General features: G+C 36.9%; 1 protein-coding gene across 1 annotated transcript in view; it reads left to right on the top strand.

The window, feature by feature from the left end:
• The window catches only part of Thsd7a (thrombospondin type 1 domain containing 7A), a 200063-nt gene that overhangs the window by 167790 nt on the left and 15907 nt on the right, over positions 1-16366 (top strand). Inside the window, exons 14-20 of the mRNA XM_090333170.1 lie at positions 324-457; positions 5844-5997; positions 7939-8083; positions 9474-9589; positions 13183-13300; positions 13552-13697; positions 14116-14290. Of these exons, the coding sequence (XP_090189296.1) occupies positions 324-457; positions 5844-5997; positions 7939-8083; positions 9474-9589; positions 13183-13300; positions 13552-13697; positions 14116-14290 (988 nt within the window). The remainder of the gene's footprint in view (positions 1-323; positions 458-5843; positions 5998-7938; positions 8084-9473; positions 9590-13182; positions 13301-13551; positions 13698-14115; positions 14291-16366) is intronic.

The following is a 16366-nucleotide window of genomic DNA, read 5'->3' as shown; positions in this document are numbered from 1 at the left end:
ACTCAGCAGCATCACAGAAGTTGTCTGATTGGAATGTTTGAGTGGGGAACCCAGGATATTATGAGAAGAAGCATCATTTTGAGCAAGAGTCCAAAATGTTCCAGGAACAAGAAACACCATGATGAGCCACACACATATTGTCTCCACATGTTAGCTCTGCCATTTTCATTTCCTACCTAGCTAACAGTTACCCCCTATCTAGCTAGTATCCTCCTCCGGTTAAGGAATGAAAGCAGACTGGCAACAGGACCTTGGCTGTGGTGGGGCAGGCCCTGCTCACTTCTCTGGAATTCCCTGAGATCACAGAACCATGTGTGTTGCAGGTGTATGAGGTTGTCCCATGCCACAGTGACTGCAACCAGTACATATGGGTCGCAGAGCCATGGAGTGTCTGCAAAGTGACCTTCGTGAATATTCCGGAGAACTGTGGAGAAGGTGTGCAAACTCGGAAAGTGAGGTACGACCAAGACTACGTGCACAGGAACAAGAAGCAGAGCATCCACCCACATCACATGAGCACTCATCTCATCCTCCTGAGTCACATTGCCTTTAACTTTGTTCTTAGAGAATCTGGGTTCAAGGCAAACTCTGTAGGGATCTGTGACAAGCAACAATTTGTCCCACTTTGGTCTGCTATCTTAAAAAGTCTCATTTTTCTTTAAATTGTGTTTGTCAGGGCAATATTTAGAGGGGTTACAGTTACATTTGTCAGGTAGTGGGAGAATTAGTTTTCAAACATTGATACCCCTTCTCATGTTTTTAACCGCCTTTCCCTCCTTCCAGTCTCACTCTATACTCCTGAAAGGAAGGAAAAACATACCGAAAGAAAGCTGAAGTAATACCAAGTTTCAGCCCCTGCAATTATTTTCTTTTTACTAATGTTTATTTTTGATAGTCTTTACTATTATTAATAATAACAACAATAATAATAGTTGCCCAAGAGGTTTCAATTCTACATCACATTACGAGTAGCATGCAATTTGATAAATGTCAAATACATGAGGACAATGGTCCCGATTTATCCACACTCCAAACCCACTTTTCCTTAATGATCAAATACATTTCCAAGCATGTTTTAAAATCATTCCTTTTTTAAAACACATGATAGTATACTTTATTATAACAAAATCTTCTGCTTCACTTTATGGAAATAATTATGACAAGTTTAATATCATCTTTTCTAAAGTCTTGCCATTGTAGACAAATAAATAATAATCCTGAGATCCCCATCTCAACCAGTAAAATGTGGACCTAGTAGTGCATGCCTGTCATGACTACAGGGGAAGCATAAACGGGATCAGTACTAGCCAAGGAAAAACACAAGGCTTTTTAATCCCTTGTTTTTAAAAAGTAATAATAATAGAAGCAAAAGGACTAGAGGGGAAAAAGTAAAGTGGTAGAATATCTTCCTAGCAAGCAAAAGACTGTGAGAGTTCAAATCACACTATAACAATTTAAAAAAGAAAAACTTGCTTTTTATACCAAACTGGCTAATTTTTAAATATTCACATTCTAAACCCCTAGCTCTATTTATTTTCTTCTATAGTTGTTCAGAAGGGGAGCTACTTGCTGGATGTTGCTATTTTAAGTGAAGCAAAATTAAAGTTTAAAATCCATGTTCTCATGTCCATTAACTGTTCTTTAAAGTACTCCATACTCACACAAGTCTACCTCTGCTGGTGGGCTGCATGAATATAGAATATTCCAATTGTCTGAAAAAGTTGAGCGCTTTCTGAGGATCCCATAAACCCCACCCCCACTATCTCAGAAAGCCCCATTTACACCTCTGCTACCTTCATAGAACTTCATGTTTTACTTTTCTTTCTTTCTTTCTTTCTTTCTTTCTTTCTTTCTTTCTTTCTTTCTTTCTTTCTTTCTTTCTTTCTTTGCCAGTCTGGGGCTTGAGCTCTGGGCCTGAACACTGTCCTTGGGTTTTTTCAAGGCTAGAGTTCTACCACTTTTGAGCTATAGCACCACTTCTGGCCTTTCCTATGTATGTGGCACTGAGGAATCAAACCTGGGTCTTGGTGTGTGTTAAGTGAGCTTTCTACTAGTAAGCCACACTCCTGGCCCTCATGTTTTTCTTAAAAGACACAGAAATTCCCCAATGCCTCACATAAGCTTGGAATCCACTACATATTCCATATACCTGTCATATGACCCCAAGGGTTCTAAATCCCAGAAATGTGTGATATCTTATCATTTCCTTTCTATAAATCACTTTTTAAAAATCCATCTAATGAGGAAATAAGTTGAGATTCAAATCCATCTCCTGTCACTCTTGAAATGTATCCATTTCCTCTCACACATGCTAGTCTGTGCTCTTCAGTCCACTTCCCTTGATATCATAAAACTTTTGCATATAAATCTATAGGTTATCTTGTTTCTAATCACTTTTTTCAAAAGCTAGTGTTGAAGGCAGGCCTCAGTTGGTAGAGTGCCTAGCCGATGAATGGAAAGGTTCAAGTACCAAGTGTTATTCCCAGCCTTGGACCTAAAACAAATAAGTGATAGGCCCATCTGAACTCTCCATTTACTGTTCTCTAGAGAATTTGTAAAGGTGACAATGAAAAAAAGGTAAGAAGGCAATAACTAAAAAGAAAAACAGGTAAAAGACAGCAATTATGATTTCTAATATTATCTTTCCAAATTAAACATAATCACAAAACTTGAAATAATTATATATATTAAGACTTCAATTTCATTGGTTGTTTTATTAGTAAAAACAAAATTATGCTTCCCCTTTATTTGTACAAATGTTGCTGCGTTTTGCTTCCACAGAATATACTAACACAAGTCAAAACAAAGTAACCCTGTAGATCACATATTGAGTAAAGGTGTTTGGTGCAAGTAGAGAAAGGAGAAGGTCAGTATCGACTGCCGTCTCTGATCCTGTAATAATGCTCCTGTTGTTGCTGATTGAGTACCACACCTCTCTAACTGTATCCTCTGCTAATTAAGGTCTTGCTAAAACACAAATGTGAGATGACATTCAGGATAAATGAGTTTATAAAGGAGCAGGTTTAAATTTATCTAATGACACAGCATATCAAAGAGTGGATGGTAGATGTGGTTTGCCATAGTGAAGAAGAGCATTTCTCCCATTCCCTCACTCATTATGTTAGGCAAGGGAAACAGTATTTTTCCCAAATGGCATTTTTAAAAGAAATTGCTAGCCCATGATGACAATAATAAACATATCTAATTACTATTTTAAGTACCTCACAAACAAAATAACCTCTTACTTTAACACTTTTGAAAGGGTTCTGGCCCCAAACTTTACTTTTAATTGGCACCACACTATGTATTTCTAACACAATTCCATTTTGTTATATTGTTATTCTTGGTCCTTGAACCAAAAAAAGCAATAATTTGACGAAAACAAATGGATTTATGAAGCCTACCTTTGAGCTCAAAATTAATCCAACTATCTATTGTGCATTTAAGGGCGACAAAATTTGTTATTGTCAAATAAAATGAATGAAAACTCTTTAAAGGTAAAGTTTACTTCTATTTTGTGAAGATTTGTGTTTAAAAACAGTTTTCAAACTAGAGTATGTCAAGAATGATTGTCTCTGAATGATAGAATTACATGCTTTTATTCCTTCTTCTGATTTTTCTTAAATTAATATATTGCTTCTATAATTCAAAATTAAAGCTAGAAGAAAGCCTTTGAAAATGTATTTTTATGTACATAACAGCTTAATAGAGTACTATGCAGCTGTTCTTAAATTGGATCATTAGGCAATTTTACAAGTTAATCCTTGTTCAGTTGTATCAGTATCTACCCTGAATGAGATCTTAACATCAAATCCAAGTTTGAGTATGGAAATGCTTTGTCTGCCTGTGTCTCTGCAAACTTGTGCCAAATAGCATTTAATTGTTGCTAATAAAACCACAATGTCCTTGGTACAACTATTTAAAGATAATTTTTAAACCATAATTATGCTTTAGTTTCCTGGGAATCTAAAAATTCTCCAAAAGAGATTTTTCACTTGATCTTTTAACAACAAAATCATACCATTATCTGTCTTTCCATGCTCTTTCATGTGTTTTCTGTGTATCTATTTAATATACCAAAAATGCAGAAGTAGGTGATTACATGGATTTTTTTTTCAGACCACAAAGCAAACTAAAACGTGGTGAATAACAATTTTCCATCCTCTGAATGCATCCCATAGGAAACATGATATTTCTCTTAAATTTGCATCACTATATAAAATGTGATTCTTCAAAGTAAACATGTAGAAATCAAACTCCCGCCCTACCAACTGGAAATTCCTGAAAACAGCTGGGGTCCTAGCAAAGGTTGTTATGTAATTTCAGTCAGTTGAAGGCTACCCCTCCCATTTCCCCTTTCATGCAACTCTCTTTTCATTCACATTCATTTGGTTGCCCTTTTCCACATTACGTATAAGGGATGAAGTTTTTTCTTCTGTTACTAAATGCACTGAGAAATTAAATATGATAAAAGTAAAGTTGCAGGGGCCGGGAGTTTGGCCTAGTGGTAGAGTGCTTGCCTAGCATGCACAAAGACCCGGGTTCGATTCCTTGGTACCACATACATTGAAAAAAGCTGGAAGTGGTGCTTAGGCTCAAGTGGTAGAGTGCTAAGCCTTGAGAAAGTCCAAGGACAGTGCTCAGGCCCTGAGCCCAAGCCCAGGACTGGCAAAAAAAAAAAAAAAAAAAAAAAAGTAAAGTTGCATTAAATTGCTTCTCAAGGGATGTGTTCAGGGGCCTTCATGATTTCTCATAACAGAGTAAAGTAAAACACAAGGTTTGAATTTTTTCTGTTAAAAAATGTTAAATAACAACTTTTAAAAGTTCAAGATATAGGAAGATCCAAATAAACAGACTTAAAGAGCTGTGCAGTTATCATTGCTTTTTCACGTTTGGCTCTTTTTTTCAAGTTAGCAGCAGAGAGGAGGCTGAAATTCCTTTCTAAAGGACAAAAACAAAAAGAAAAATGCATCTAATTATCTTTGAAAACATTTCATGAAATCTTTCATGTAGATTTTGCAGCTTGCTAGACTTTCATGCTGGATGAATCAATTCCATTATTTTGTAAAAAAAAAAAAATGGGTAATATGCCAAAATTGCAAACACTGGAATCTCTTTGAACCATTCCTCATTAGTTCCTGCTTCCCTCATGGGTTATAAAAAAGAACTTGCCTTTTGCAAAGAGAGCTTATCCAAACTGCAGAGTACAAAAATAAATGCAGTGGTTATTGCATTAAAACATCACAACCACGCTCTTCACACTTGAAGGCAGAGATCCTTTACCACCAGATGCTGGTCGGTCACACCTGTAATCCTAGCTACTCAGGAAGTTGAGATCTGAGATCAGAGGATCGTGGTTGAAAGGAAATGTCTTGAGTCTCTTCTTTTTTTCTTCTTCTGTCAGTCGTGAAGCTTGACCTCTGGGCCTGGGCACTGTCCCTGAGCTCTTCAGCTCAAACCTGCCATAGTGCCACTTTTGGTTTTCTGGTGGTTAATTAGAGATAAGAGTCCCACAGACTTTCATTCCAGGCTGCCTTGAACTGCAATCTTCATATCTCAGTCTTCCGAGTTGCTAGGATTACAGGCATGAGTCACCAGCACCGGCTGATGAGACTCTTTTATTAACCACCAGAATAAAAAAAAGTGGAGCTGTAGTTTAAAGGGTAGAGCACTAGTCTTAAGCAAAGGAGTTCAGGGACAGCACGTAGGCCAAGTTCAAGCACTATGGCCAATAGAAGAAGAAAGAGGAGGAGGAAGAGGAGATGAATGAGGGGGGGGGGTGGTGGATAAAGCTATAATTCTGATTGCTCTGGCTCCTTCACTCTAGGTATGTTTTCTTCTAGATGCATGCAGAATACACCAGATGGTCCTTCTGAACATGTTGAAGATTACTTCTGTGACCCTGAAGAGATGCCCCTGGGATCTCGAGAGTGCAAATTACCATGCCCTGAGGACTGTGTGATATCTGAGTGGGGTCCCTGGACCCGGTGTGTCTTGGTGAGTTTATTAACCATTTGGAATAGCTTCACTATGAAATCTATTTATGTGTGATGTTGACCAAAGCAAAGCATGTTTTCTTGGTCTGCTTGTTCTATGGCTCTGCCATGTGAAGTCAGGAATGCCTCCTTTCATGCTTAAAACAGCTTGGATTCTTGTAAGCTTTGGCTTCTTCAAAACCTATCCTCTGAACCCAGCAAATGATACCTCCAGCTTGCCTTCCAAAACACACAACTGCACTGGTGATAATAATTGCCTGGAAAGAACAAGGAGAAAAAAATGAAGCTGTGGCCAAGGCTTTTGTTCAATCCATTTAATTCAAGTGGCATAGTGGAGTGCTGGAGCAGGAGTATTAACACTGAAAAGCTGGGTAAAAAGCGAAAAAGCTAAGAATGGAGGCTGTATATCAATGTGTCTTGTTCCAAGTCCTGACTTTGTCTTTTGGGGAATGGAAAGCCAGCTGAGAGTTGCAAATCACACAAAGCCTCTAGACTCCAATAGCAGTAGGAGCTCTACCAAAAACTCCAGAAAGAGGTTCATTTAAAACAGCATGTATGCTTTGGCAGGAAATCTGGCTTGCCCTTGGACACCTTGGAAAGCTGTATATTTCAAAACAATTGTTTCAAGTGCACAGGAAAAAGGCATTGGATGTGAAATTAATTGGTTTAAAATATGGTATTGTATAGTTTCAAAGAATTTTATTTTCTCATCTCATTTTTTATTTCAGTGTTAATGTTATTAAAGATGCTGATTGGAACTAAATGCTAGTGCTGAAGCAAAGCAAGGTTGTGGTTGACTTGAATCCAGGTTAGTCAGTGAAGAGTCAACTCATTCACTGGCATACGCAGGACATTTCTAATTTAGTTTCAAGTTATGCCAAATACTTGGAAAACACTCTATGAAATCTGACTAAGATCAAACATGTGAAGTCCTTATTGCCACGTGTGCTGATGCAAAGATGCTGTTTTTTTTTTAATAAATAAGAGTGATGAACCTAGGCTGCTTCTTAAATGCATTGGCAGAAATTAAAAATCAAAAACCACTGAACTGAAATTATGTCCATTTAGTTTCACAGGACCAGAACAATGGAGCCAACAACAGTGACTTACTCATACTTGTAATCCCAGCTACTACCTAATATTCTACTAGGGAGATACTGGTTTGGGGACAGCTAGAGAAAATATTATTAAGATCCACTCTCATGGGGACAAAAACATGAGAAGGAGTATCAATGTGTGTGAAGTAATGCACCTCTCTGGTGAATATAACTGTAATCCTTCTATTAATTACAATAAAAAATGATCCACTCTCACAAACTGGAATTAGCTGAGATTATTGTTATTAGAAATTGTGTTAATGCAAAGAATACACTAGGATATAAGATGTGAGTCTCAAGGTACTCAGTGAACTGCAGAAAGGCCTTGATATAATCCATAGTGTCAAAGACCAGTGGATACTACATCAATGGTGTGGTAATGAGTTTGGAGGAAAGTACACTCATTATAGGTCTGAAAAGTTGAAGGAAGCTTGTCCCTAACTTCTTCCTTTTGGTGTTAAATCAAATTTATATGTGATCTAAAAGTAAGTCATTAATGCATTCAGAATTATTTAAATATATTCTTTTTTTCTCAAGTCAGACTATTATGTATGTATGTAAATATATACATACACATATGTATGTATTCAACAATATTAAACCTGACTGATACATTTGTGTGCTCTCATTTGAAACATAGGATGTTACATATCAAGTAGTTAGATGGGTCACCAGAATCTCAGCTAATTTGTCATCTTCTATTTGGCAAAGCTGAAGAGTGATGAGGTTTCCTAACCTCTTCAAGTTAGCCTGGCTCAGATCTTCTAACCCCTGTGTCAGTACCTCCGCAATGCTCTAGCTGATTCATGCTGTTTTCTGAGAAGTGTGTCGTTGATTTTTGTCAGCCTTGCAATCAAAGCAATTTCCGGCAAAGATCAGCTGATCCCATCAGACAACCTGCTGATGAGGGAAGAGCCTGTGCAAGTGCTATTGAGAAGGAACCTTGCAATCTGAACAAAAACTGCTACCACTACGATTATAATGTAACAGGTATGTGGGCTCGCCTCTTGTACATTTAGAAGGCCAAACCTCACAGATGTTGGCTCTGAAACATCACCAGTATCTGGGGCCACCTCCATCTTTGTATCTTTTGGACACGCAGAATTAGTTATGAAGTGACAGAAATACATACCTGTATTTTGCTGAACACCAACATATGGAGAATAAAAATATCATGCAGACACAGGCTCTTAAAATAGATGATGAATATTCTAGCTGATTTTTTTGTAAGGCAACTTTCCACTTGGGAAAGGTGTAATTGAAGGAAATATTTTTGCCCTTGATAAAAATGTACTGAGAGATTGTCTTTTTATTTCAGAATATATTAGGAAAGCAATTCTTGGGGTGTGAAAACAGCTTATAAACATGGTTAGTTCTATGTAAGTTTGTCAGCCATCTTACATCCACTGTCCTTGGGCCTTCTCAAGGCTAGAACTCTACCACTTAAGCCACAGCACCTCTTCCAACTTTTTTTTTAATGTATATGGTACCGAGGAATCAAACCCAGGTCGTTGTGTATGCTAAGCAAGCACTCTACCACTAGGCCAAACTTCTGGCCCAAACATTAGTATTTTTAAAAACACAATATGATTTCATTTATTTCCTAAAATTTATTTGATAATTTTCAGGCACACAGATCAAGAAACTGTTTCATTGGTTCCTATCATTTGGCACAGCATCAAAGCTGATGTGGGGATGTTCCCAAGTAATTTCCATACTGAAACAAGCTTGAGAAATTGGTCAAGGACTTCTGACAGTCATATTGGCTTTTTGTTTCTTTAGAGTTTCTTCATCAATTGGCTTTCATGACATAAGGAAATCAAAGCTTTCTGGGACATGCTGTGTTAGCTTGCAGAAAAATATAGAAAGAATAATTTTGCAAAAGACCTAAACCAAAGAACTCAATGCTTTATATATGCCCAAAGTTATTTCTGAACCGTTTATATTTTAAAGTACTTTAAATATGGACAATAGATGAAGTGCATTCATTTTTATCTGATTATAACTACACAAAGGACCATTTCTCAAAATCGTGTTTGCTACAGGAGACAGAACACTGTAATTTTAAAGTCTTATTTTTATTAGGAAAGAATGTTTTTATGACATTGATCCATAGGCCCAAGCCATTCTTAAAATTACCACCAAAAGTCCAGCTATCAAGACTGTCAAGCACACATCTGCCTCGCGGCTATGTGCAACCCCAGCCATTCCATTCGGCTCCTGCTACATTCAAAACTGGGCCCCATAATGCTCTGTATGTGGGATGATTGTGAGCTTAGAAATCAGTTGCGAGTTAAGTATGGGATTCAGGTCATCAGAGTTCCATTTGAAATCTGTTTCACGCATATCCTTCTGTACTGATGGGCTTCCTTCCTCGCAGATTGGAGTACATGTCAGCTGAGCGAGAAGGCTGTGTGTGGAAATGGCATTAAAACAAGAATGCTGGATTGTGTTCGAAGCGATGGCAAGTCAGTTGACCTGAAATATTGTGAAGAGGTGGGTGGGTGCTGTTTGACCTCCTCCTGAGTTAATTCTTCCTTATTTCAATTCGTTTTGAGCCAAGTGACCTGTGTTCTGGTCTGGGCTGTGGCAGCAGCTGTGTAGCCGTGTTTGTCATGAGCTGCACCACAAGGTGGCCTCTGAAAAGAGGATGCCCAACCCTACCTATTTCCACATGTCATTTCCTGTATTACTGCTTAGATCACAAAGGTATGCTAATTAGCCAATTCTGCAACAAATGCTTGGGAAACAATAAGTAATCAAGGTGAATAAAGCAATAAATCTTAATCAGACTATTTACCATCTTTTATAATTCAATGTGAATTTTGTGGTATGCCTGGGACACCTGCCAAAATCCATCAGTGATTCCATCCATGTTGCTACACATCGATTGCATGTGGGTTTGGTAGAAGGTTTTAATATTAGGATGGAATACCCAGCTATGAAATTCCAAGAATGCAGGTTTGTATAAGAGAACTTGGAATTCAAGCAAAAAAAAATAATCTGTCATGATTATCATCTAGGTGCAGAGAAAGATAACTTGTAAATTCCCCAAGTAAAGTAAGATCTTAGATCTGACATTCTGAAAAGTTAGGATATAGAGTTGATGACCTTTCTTACTTCTCACGAAGCGAACTTCATGTTGTAATCATTTTATCTGATTTCCACACCAGAGAATACCCTCCAGTCCTGACAACTTTCACTGTCCCTGCTGCTGAGGTGAATCTGCTTATTTAGTTTCAAATAAAATCTTGTTTATTTGAATAAGTCAAAATAAGCAGGACTCTTGACAGATCTGAAATTTTTATATTATAACCTCATTAAGAGTTTCAGATATGGCCATCATGAAGATGTTAGTATGATGTCTTTATCCAAATGCTCCTAACTTAATTTCCTTACATCTCTATCCATTGATGCAGAATTCTCATATGTGCTGAAAATCTCAAGTTGTTGAGTTAATAAATGCCTCACACTGCAATCTTACACCATGACTTAAATGTATTCATACCTTAGATTTAAAACATTTAAATTCCAACCCTGAAATCATTTAGTTGTAAAAATAATAGCATTGAGGTAATGTGGCCATAATAGCATTATTATGAGTGAACATTAATTATTATAGTCATATACAGTCTGGAGAGCTTTCCAAGATCTACTTCCAGGTGATTAATATCATCTCTATTTTATAAATGCACATATAAATGCCTTCATGGACCAGAATGAAATGCAAAATATATACCTTTGAGAGCTTTTTGGAGAACTGAACCCAAATCCTTAAAGACCAATTTCAAACTGCTTTGTATGACTAAAAGACAAGCATATAAATAGAACTGTTGATTTTTGTAAATGAATAATAAATAAAAACCTGAGAAATCATTCATTTTAATTGTCTTAGAGCCCAGATAAATTTTCCCTGTGGTGGAAATATAGTAATATGGGAATACTGCAATGACAATTAGAGATACAAAGTCCTAATGGTGGGTAATCACTGTCTTTGGGGAAAGCAGTGCTACACTCTGTGTAAACTCTTAAACAGCTCAAGAGCTATGCTTTCCCTCCGTGTGGATGGGCTTTGTCTCCTAGAAGAATCAGCCTATATTTTTGAGCGATGCACAGATTTCCCTCCCACCATTGCGTGGGCAAGCCTGCATTCAGTCCGCATCTGTAGGTGACTCTCCCTGGTTCTCTAATAGCCCCAATGAAAGATGACATTATTGCCCAACGAAGTGGAAAGTTAGGGTTAGTTTCAACTAGAACTTATTGAGTGATTTTTTTCCTTTGTTCACCTAATACCTAGTCATCTATTTGCTATTCCTTAAACCCTGAATATGCTATGTTAAGTTACTTGGTCTCATATGTTTTGATAGATAATAAGTAGGTGGTAGGTAGGTAGAGATGTAGAAGGAAAACAGAAAGATCATGCATGAATACAATAAGATCCAATAAATGTAAGGGGAAAAGTAATAGATTATTAAAATAACTGATAGTAGACATACATAATATACCTATATATGTATATCAACATCTTTCCTTCTATAATGCAGTAATTCATTCATAGTATAATTCTGTGATTGCAACACTCTGTGAAACATTATGGACGTTAAATTATTTCACTGTATCATTTCAAAATTTCTGTGTCAAACTTGCCATCTTTTAATTAAGTGGCATGTTAAAAAAAAGATCAAAAAGTATTGATCTGATTTACTTTCAGTGAGTTATTGAAACCAAAGCATAACTTGAAACAAAGCATGTGGTTTCAGGGAAAACAACTTTTTATTACTATCTCTTTCCATTGTATAATTTTTATTATATTTTATAGTTGGGATATTGTATAGAGGGAATACAGTTACATTTGACAGTTAGTGGGGTCGAAGTAATGTACCCATTGTATAATTTTTTTAAACTAATAAATTTTCTTTCATGTAGAAACAAAATAACTTGAAGACTTGTATTCTCTTAGCAATGTCTTAAATTTTCCTACATCAATGGTGCTTTGTACGTTAGACATTTAAAAATGTGGGACTATAAAACATATTAATTTGAAACCTTTTCTCTGTCTTCAAGGGAACAAATATAGAATAAAAAAGTCAGAACCCAGGATGGGAACATAGCTTAGTGGTAGTGTACCCATGTAGCACGCACGAAGCTCTAGGTTCAATGCCTCGATATCACATACTAACTGGTATTGTGGCTCAAGCGGCAGAGCACTAGCCTTGAGCAAAAAAGTGTCCAAGGACAGCCGGACACTGTGGCTCACACCTGTAATCCTAGGTATTCAAGAGGCTGAGATCTGAGGTTTGCGGTTCAAAGCCAGCCCGGTCACTAAAGACCCTCAGATTCTTATCTCCAATTAACCTCTAGAAAACCGGAAGTGGCGCTGAGGCTCCAGGGGTAGAGCGGCAGCCTTGAGCTAAAGAGCTCAAGGACAGAGCCCAGGCCCAGAGTCCAAGACACACAACTGACATTTTAAAAAAAGAAAAAGAAAAAGAAAAGAAAAGATGCCCATAAATGACACATTGTTATCTGAGGCAGGCTTAAATGAAAACAATTGCTGAATTAGCTTTAAAAAAGAACATAATTGTAAAAAAAAAAATATGCCTATAAAACATTAGAAGCCTCCTGAAACCCCTTCGCTTCCTTTTGAAAAGAGAGATTACTTAAAAACAGACACTTCTTGTATCTTATTTATCTGATTTTCAATCTGGGAATTGAACTCAGGGTCTTGGGAATGCTAAGCAGACACTATACCAATCTGCTCCCCACACACCCCCACCCCTGCTATCCCTTAATTGATTTTTTAATATTTGGATATATTTTATTATTAGCTTTGAGTGGTGGTTTGTATTTACAAATCTTTCCTTTTGCTTTTCAGCTTAATGTGTTCATTCAAAAATAAATAACACCCTGAAGATATAATTACAGATCTACAAATTTATGATACCTTTCGTTTTAAATAATAGGCGGTGATTGTGTTTATTCTTTTAGCTTCACATTGAGGGAAATTCAACTGATTTGTAGATTAAATCCTGTGTTTTGATTGCTTCATAAAAATGTTCACATGAACATCAGATCTCCTTCTATTCTTTCAGCTTGGCCTGGAGAAGAACTGGCAGATGAACTCTTCCTGCGTAGTGGAATGTCCTGTGAACTGTCAGCTTTCTGAATGGTCTCCTTGGTCAGAATGCTCACAAACATGTGGCCTCTCAGGTTGGTCTGTACTGCAGTTTGATAAACAAGCAGGCAAGTGTTAAAAAAAAAAACAGACAAAATAAAATGCCCTTCTTGCTTTCCCTCCTTCAGATGGAATGAATGGGGTGTGCTCCTTTCCAAAACGAGTAAGCCTTTCTGAGTCCCTGGATCCTCTGGAGAGTAATCTGTAATGCTCTCTCCCACTGAAAAGGTCTGTTTCTAGAACTGTGACATCTCACTGACATGGTATCATTGCTTATCTCTCAAAGGAAAAATGACCCGGAGACGAACGGTGACCCAGTCCTTCCAGGGTGATGGGAGACCTTGCCCTTCCATGATGGAACAGACCAAGTCATGCCCAGTGAAGCCATGTTATCGGTGGCAATATGGCCAATGGTCTCCATGTCAAGTGCAGGTATCAGTCTCAGAAAGTGGTGTGTACAGAGATGCATGAAGCTGTCATCCATGGAGATATATTTTCAGAAACACTTTACAGAGTGCTGGCTTCCTTTTAGAAAATGTTATTATTTTGACAAAGATGGCATTTAATTCGTTTTCATAACAAACACTCCCTGACCTATACCTTTAAAAATCATTTGGAGATGGGTTCATTTTAATGAAAATGTATTGCCTGTCTTCAGCTAGGAAATAAATAAATTGTTCAGTGTATGCTTTATAGCTTGAGCCCTACCAGGCTTCTTCCCTGGGGTTTCAAATGATTCTCTGACTGTTCGTAAATCAAAATCAGTGATGCAGAGATGACTATAAGTGATGAGCCCTCTAATGAAATACTTTTTTCTATTCCTAATTAGTTATTTCTCTCTTCATTCCAGGAGGCCCAGTGTGGAGAAGGGACTAGAACAAGAAACATGTCCTGTGTGGTGAGTGATGGGTCAGCTGAGGATTTCGGCAAGGTGGTGGATGAGGAATTTTGTGCTGACACTGAACTCATCATAGATGGTAATAAGAACATAGTTCTGGAGGAGACTTGCACCCAGCCTTGCCCAGGTAACACCAGGACACTATTGTCACTGCATGGTCGAAACAAAAATGCAGTCTTCATTTTAGTACTTTCACACTTTGTTCATAGTAAACATACAAACATATTTAGTACAAGTAGTGCATCACACTCATTTGATATTGCAAAGTATTGGAAGCATGACACCGATTATTTAGGATTGATTACACACATCATATGTGCACCTGATCATATAATATCTATCCAAATAACACAAGGAAAGGGACACAAGAGGATATTGCTTTGTTGTCTTTGTTTTTTCTTTTAGTCTTTGTTCACTTACCTGCCTTTAGGATGGTAAGGAAGGAGCACAGAAATGAAGGGACAAAGAATGAACAAATACAGCAGCGGTGCTCACAAGACACTATGTTGAAAATGAGTTATACAATTTGTGGGTAGGGGTAAGGAGGGAAAAACTGGAAGAGAGTGAGGGGAGAGGATGATATTGTTCAAAAAGTATATATCTGATTTATGTAACTAATTACTTTGTATATCATCTCTATAATAATAAACTTTAAAATTTGAATAGTAAAATAGAACCACTGAAAGAAAAAAATCCTGTTGGTATGTAAATTATTGACTGATATACACATACAAATATGATAGCTATGATTTTCATAAACCTGTCTTACAGAACATCATTAATACTCTGGAAACACAAGAAGTTCTAAGTAAATGATAAATAAAAGCTAGTAAGAATTTTTAAGCAGTCTAAAATACAGATATTCTTTTTGTTTTGGCCAGTCGGGGGGCTTGAAATCAGGGCTTTGTTTTCCTCTCCTGAAAATATCCTCCGTTGGCCTCACTATAAGTGTATGCCTAGAGTCTTGTATAATTATATCTCAGTGTATTTTTTTAACCATGCAGTATGTTATAGATACACCCTAGCTACCACAAATGAGGGAAACCACACACCCTAAATTTCTCTTGGTTTGGTTTCACTCAATATTAGTTTTCCAGTTCATACATCTTTATTGGCTTCTTCAATAAAATTTTAATTTATTTAATATTGAGAACCACTTGGTGTGGTTTTCTTTACTGGCTTTACTGGCTGTGATTTTTATTGATAATATATACTATATATAATATACACTATATATACCACATTTTCTTGATTCAGTCATCCACTGAGAGGCATCTGGGCTGATTTTATAGATTATCTATGAAAAACAATGCTGCAAATAAAAAGGGAAAATGCTGCAATGAACATGGTTGTGCTGGATTTCTTGACCAAGACACAAAAAGTGTTTTCATTATTCAGAGTTCAAAATAACATTGTAATCATATTAGTCATACTTGGCCTAATCTCAGGCAGTGTGAATTATTCATGTGATATGACTAGAATAAACTAAATTATGAAAACTTCCCATAGTTTGTGTCTACCACAATTGGCTACATATTCTGAACAGTAACACCAGCAGGCACTCCTGAGAAATACATGGGAATATAGGAAAGCTGTATTTTCAAAAATCGTTGAAAATACTGAACACATGGATAGACAATGGTCCAGCAGTTCCTCACTCTAGAATGAATATAGCAGTAAGAATAAACACATTAGAAATATAGAGATAGGTGGAAAATGTTGTAAATATTTATAAATAGAAAATTTCAGATACAAAAATGAGTAGCTACATCACATGAGGGATGCTTCTGAAATACTGGCAATGTCCTGTTTCTTGACTTAATGCTCAGGAAATATCTATCTGATTGTGGAAATTCAGCTCCTGTGAATTTTTGGTATGTGGATATTTGTTATATATATAATCCTTCACTAAATGTTTAGAAAAAAGATGGAAGCAATTAAAAATAGAATTCAGACATATCACAAGTATCCTTCCTTTGCTATAGCTGCTCCATTACCTGCCTTGCCTCAACTTCTGGGCAGAAATAAAAGTAAAAGCACAAAGAGCAGCCTTCTCCCCTTGGACTTCAAGACCATTTGAAATTAGGACAAATTTGATGTACAGTTAGATTTTTAACAAACTGCTTTACAATGTTGGCAAGAAGGGTAGTAAATTTTAACCAAATACTTGCCAACTCTGAAGAAATTATCATAGTAGGCAGAC

This window comes from Megascapheus bottae, chromosome 5 (genome assembly GCF_031878675.1).
Source record: "Megascapheus bottae isolate mThoBot1 chromosome 5, mThoBot2.hap1, whole genome shotgun sequence".
Classification (NCBI taxonomy): Eukaryota; Metazoa; Chordata; class Mammalia; order Rodentia; family Geomyidae; genus Megascapheus; species Megascapheus bottae.
The sequence above is the reverse complement of the archived record's forward strand: the minus strand, read 5'-3'. Positions and strand labels throughout refer to the sequence as shown.